Raw genomic sequence first — 6,000 nt, forward strand, 5'->3', positions numbered from 1 at the left:
CTGTCCTCATCATCCACCCACTGGCCATGTAAACATGTAAACACTGTCTGTCCACTAGCCTGTCCTCATCATCCACCCACTGGCCATGTAAACACTATCTGTCCACTAGCCTGTCCTCATCATCCACCCACTGGCCATGTAAACATGTAAACACTATCTGTCCACTAGCCTGTCCTCATCATCCACCCACTGGCCATGTAAACATGTAAATACTATCTGTCCACTAGCCTGTCCTCATCATCCACCCACTGGCCATGTAAACATGTAAACACTATCTGTCCACTAGCCTGTCCTCATCATCCACCCACTGGCCATGTAAACATGTAAACACTATCTGTCCACTAGCCTGTCCTCATCATCCACCCACTGGCCATGTAAACATGTAAACACTATCTGTCCACTAGCCTGTCCTCATCATCCACCCACTGGCCATGTAAACATGTAAACACTGTCTGTCCACTAGCCTGGCTCACTTTCAGCTCTTGTCTCGGCCTCAGAATCAGACTGCACTCCATGAGTGAGGGGGAAACAACTCTTTCTGCCCCCTTTCTCTCTTTACTTCTGCCCTTTCTTCACACAGATGCCCAAACCAGAGGACCCATTTTACTCTGGCAGCGTTTTTTACGCCTGCGTAAAGTCCAGCAGATTTGCTTCTTTGTTTCCACACTTCTCCTCCCTCTTCCATTCCTTTCTTTTTTTTCGTCTTTTTCATCTTTCGTTTTTAAGGACATGTTTTCAGAAAGGAGGCCGGGCCACAGCTGCTGGTAGTAAATCTGAGGGGCGCTGGGGTTCAAGCGGATTGCTTCCTGTCCAGCCTGGAGGCCCAGACCAAACCCATGACCATGATCACATGACTTCGGCTCAGCAGACGCAGATACCAGAGTCAACACTGACCTGAGCGTTGCTGTTCACGGTCAATTATAGCACCTCGGGCCCTAATGGAACAACATGGCTTTGTTTGGGACGGAGTTTGTGTCTTGGATGCTCTTTCAGCCATTTTCTCTTCCTCATTTCAGTCTTTGTTTTTCTGTCTGTCTTTCTCATCTTTCTCGCTCATTGGAATGCTAGCCTTGAGCTTCTGGGGCTCTCCTGAGTATTGGCTGTATTCCTGTCTGCCTCTGTGTCAGTCCCCCCTGCCCTAAATCGTGCCTCTGATTCCTGACGACCTGTGGAAGTATAAATATCTGGAAGATATTTCCAGATTTCCTCTCTGAGTGTTTTGATGGGCCTCAGCTGTGGGTTGCCGCGCTGTAGCGCGTAGCCTTCACAACCGCTCATAGCCAGTGACCGCACACAGAGTGGAGCGTTTGGATTTGAATAGTGCAGCAGTCCATGCATCTCCATCTGTTCTCTGCCATCTAAGATCTGAGTTCTCTCTTTCTCTGGTTGTCTAGATCGGGCACTCTCTTATCTCTCACTTCCGGTAATAGAATCAGACGCTGGTTGTAAGTGCTGTGGAGACCAGGCTGTCACTCCTGTCAGCAAAAGGGAAAACTAACTATAATGAACTAGGTTACAAAATAGGAGAGCAACATGCAAATATAATTTGTCAGCCCTTAATCCTGTCAACATGCAAATCCTCAGAAACAGGGATGTGTTTATTAGCTTTAATATATTAAGAAATATATTAAGAATTCAATTCACAATCCCAAATAAGGGGGTGCTGTGGTGCAAGTGGCAGTATCCATGCTTTTGATACAACATTTGGGTCCAACTGCAAACAGAAATCCTGGTAAAAATGGGTCCAGCGATCAGTCCAGATCCCAACCCATCTCTCTCTCTCCCATTGGGTTATTTCCCGATCCCAACCCATCTCTCTCTCCCATTGGGTCGTTTCCCGATCCCAACCCATCTCTCTCTCCCATTGGGTCATTTCCCGATCCCAACCCATCTCTCTCTCCCACTGGCTTCCTGTCACTCTTGGCTGTCCTATCTGATTAAAGGCAACAAGCCTGATACACTATATACTTAATAAAAAAGAAAGCGCATTAGAAACAAAGCACCTCCAAATGCCACGAGCGCAGCGTGATGGCCCTTAGTGGGTCAGGGGGCAGATGGATAAGTGGGGCTAGCTCCGGTCAGCTCCGGTCAGCAGCCGCCCAGCCCCCAGTCCCCCCCCCCTCTCTCCGGCGCTGCGTCGGACAGTAAGTCTCTCGACAGCTTGGCTAACTCTTCTCCGTTAAATCTTCCCGGCCTCGCACAACATGAGCGCACTGGACGCTGAGGAGTGAGGAGTGTGTTTGCCCACGCCATGCCTCGCTGACCGCTCACTGGAGCTCCACGCCATGCCTCGCTGACCGCTCACTGGAGCTCCACGCCACGCCTCGCTGACCGCTCACTGGAGCTCCACGCTCACTTCACACACTCGAAATCACACCAAGAGTATTTATCGAGCAAGAGACTCGTCTGAAGGCTGGGGTTCCCTTTTTATGATTTTGACCACTCCTGGAAGATGACTTTGGCACAGATGAATGCCCTTTTTATGATTTTGACCACTCCTGGAAGATGGCATTGGCACAGATGAATAGCACATTGGCAACCTAAACATACTGTATGACATGTTGACATGTTGTTAATTCAGCCCTATATTACTCAGGCTGGTAAAGATAAATGGCACTCAATTAAACAAAGCCCTCAATGAGCCCAGTCTCTGTACAGCCGCTGACTGTGGTACTGACTAGCCACACACAGACACACACACACACACACAGACACACACACACACACCGCCCATGATACTGGAAAAGGACAGGCCCTCCGGGGGCACTGCATCTGGAGGCTAAATGGGTCAGATCCCCTCTCTCAGCCTCCCTGAAAGCAGCCGCTTGTGTGCTTGGAAAATGGACTCGGGATCCCCGGTGACTTCATCCCACAGCCATGCTGGGCCAGACAAAGAGATGTTCAGCTCCAATGATAACAAGCGTGCCAGTCTCCCAACACACACTCCCCCAACCCCACACACACCCCAACCCCAACCCCACACACCCCAACCCCACCCCCACACACCCCACCCCCAGACACCCCAACCCAACACACCCCAACCCTACACACACACACCCCAACCCAACCTCACACACCCCAACCCAACCTCACACACACGCTCCCCCAACCCCACACCCCAACCCCACACACACCCTCCCCCAACCTCAACACACACCCCAACCCCACACACACCCCAACACCAACACACACACCCCAACCCAACACACACACACACTCCAACGGCAAGCCATTAGTCTCCTTGAGCAAATTAACTGTCTTTTCTTTGTGTTAATGAATGTGACGGCTAAAATTTGATGGGTTCTTATTGGCTATTAGCTTTTTATCGTTCTTAAAATCGCTCTGAAAGTGATCCCCAACGATATCGTTCTTCATGTCGTTATCGTTATAGTTTATGTGTGAACGTCGTCATTCATATTAATGAGAACGAGATTTGTTTATCGTTATCGTTCTTGGTGTGAATGACTCTTAAGACCTGTGTGTATGATAACACTATGTAAACAGACCCCCACCCTCCCTTGTCTTGTCCATCAGGGGGAAGTTCGCCGTGGTCAGGAAGTGTGTGGAGAAGAGCTCGGGCCGAGAGTACGCCGCCAAGTTCATGAGGAAGAGGCGAAAGGGGCAGGACTGCCGCTCCGAGATCATCCACGAGGTCGCCGTGCTGGAGCTCGCCACTGCCAACCACCGCGTCATCAACCTGCACCAGGTCTACGAGATGACCAGCGAGATGGTGCTCGTGCTCGAATTGTGAGTCATGCACACACTACGCACACACACACACACACACACACACACACACACACACACACCAACCAAATGCACGCGTATGTGCATGTGCACTCAAACACATACACACCAGTCATTAGCATACTAAGGAATGTCCAGCAAAATGTTTCTCGTGCTTGGTTTGTTATTGCACACACACACACACACACACACACACACACACACACACACACACACACACACACACACACTCTTTACATGCATACACAGGACACACACATCTACATATTGGCTGTTTTCCATTGTCCTCCACACATAACAATACCAAAACGGAGTGAGCAGGGTGGTCACTTGTTGAGGTGGCCATGATTGTGCTGGACCCAAATCCCAAGTGGGTGAAAGTTCAAGTCCTGGAAGTGTCACGTTGGGCGTCACGCATGGCGAGCTCTCCTCCTGCACTGGGCCTCGGACTCGGACTTGGGCAGCACACTGACCCACATGGAGCCGTGATTGGAGGGCAGGACCGTGACCAGTTGTTAAAATATGGAGGCAGGAATTCCTACCCCCATTGTGCTTCTACTCGGCTGGAGTGGGGGTATTAAGGGTATGGGGGGGGGGGGGGGTGTGTATGTGAGAAAAAAAATATGAACCCTTAACCACACAAATGTAAAAAGGTTGGAGGAAGACATAAATATATGAGATGTGAAAAAAGTGACCGGTAAACTATGAGGGATGGGGGACTGGGGGTTGAGGGGGAATCTGGAGAAGGAGAGAGAGAGCAGAGAAATGGAAGCGAGAGAGAGGGGGGGGGATTAGAAGAGAGACAGAGAGAGAGAGAGAGAGAGAGAGACAGGGTGAGCAGTAATCCGGTTGTGAGGCCTCGAGCGATATCCAGTACGCCCCAGTGAACAAGCGCTATTTCAGCAACGTGCCATTCTGGTCACCACACACACACACACACACACACACACACACACACACACACACACTGCCCTGACACTGGGCCACGACTGTGTGACAGTGTGTGTGTTTTGCTAGCACACATGCATTAGCACCAGGGTTATCTAGCAAATCAGAACTAAGGTGTGTGTGTGTGTGTGTGTGTGTGTGTGAGACTGACTGTCCCAGTTGTGCAGTTCTAGAAGCTTAAGGAAGCCATGAGGATGCAGTGTTTTTCTAACTAAGGTGTGTGTGTGTGTGTGGAAGCCATGAGGATGCAGTGTTTTTCTAACTAAGGTGTGTGTGTGTGTGTGCAGTGTTTTTCTAACTAAGGTCAAACTAAGGTTGCTTCATTTGTCACGGTTTTCACTTACGCTTGTAAACCATCACATGGACACTACTCCACCAGCTGTGCCCTCTCTCTCTCTCTCTCTCTCTCTCTCTCTCTCTCTCTCTCTCTCTCTCTCTCTCGCCCAGTGAGAGTGTATTGATGTTTCCTTACACTATCTAGTATTTGGCCACTACTGATGTGTCCTTCACACATTATTCACATACAGTACACAGTATGAGTAGCACGCAGTATGAGTAGCATGAAGTATGAGTAGCACTCAGTATGACTAGTACGCAGTATGACTAGTACTCAGTATGTGTAGTACACAGTGTGACAGTTACACAGTTATCTCAGTCATTGGTATTTCATTTTTATTTCTGTAGTAAAATGATGACTTTGACTCAGCAGCTGGAGTGGCCTGTGCGTGCCATGGGTGCATGTCCACTGGTTTGGTCCCAAGCCCATCGGAGAGTTCCATTGATCCCATACCATTTAAATGCGGCTGAAATCCTCTCATTCGCTGTAAGTTTGCGAGGGAGGTCAAGTGGGGGCATGCCAGGGCAGCCATGGCCATGTTTGGCCGTCCGACTGAGGCAGTCGGCAAGTAAGCAAGCCGGCAGGCTGGCCACAGAGTGGCCTGGTCCCCAGCAAGTGACCAGTGAGAAAGGGCATTTAAAATCTGCCCGAGACGCACAGAGCTTAGCAACCGCACTGAGGCTTCTGTTTATGGAGCGACGCAAGGGCACGTGAGGGAGAAGGGGAGAGAGAGATGAGGGAGCAGGGAAAGAGAGAGAGAGAGAGAGAGAGTTAAAAGTAGAAAGTGAGTTGAGTAGGGCTGGGCAATAAAACGATAGCGATATGTATCGCAATAGACATGTAATCGATATCAATAAAAATGTGTTCGATAGAACATTCGATAATTAAAAGCAACACACACCTCCCGCCTTACGTTAAATAGGCTAAATATATCTTGCATTGTAGCTAGTATGTGCAACTCTACCAGA

The 6,000-nt window shown here is 49.5% G+C and overlaps 1 protein-coding gene across 1 annotated transcript in view; it reads left to right on the forward strand.

Annotated features, from left to right (window-relative positions):
- Positions 1-6,000, forward strand: part of stk17a (serine/threonine kinase 17a) — a 37,392-nt gene that overhangs the window by 11,410 nt on the left and 19,982 nt on the right. The window contains exon 2 of the mRNA XM_042067219.1: positions 3,535-3,747. Within this exon, the coding sequence (XP_041923153.1) occupies positions 3,535-3,747 (213 nt within the window). The remainder of the gene's footprint in view (positions 1-3,534; positions 3,748-6,000) is intronic.

The sequence above is a fragment of the Alosa sapidissima genome, chromosome 17, assembly GCF_018492685.1.
Source record: "Alosa sapidissima isolate fAloSap1 chromosome 17, fAloSap1.pri, whole genome shotgun sequence".
NCBI classification, from domain to species: domain Eukaryota; kingdom Metazoa; phylum Chordata; class Actinopteri; order Clupeiformes; family Clupeidae; genus Alosa; species Alosa sapidissima.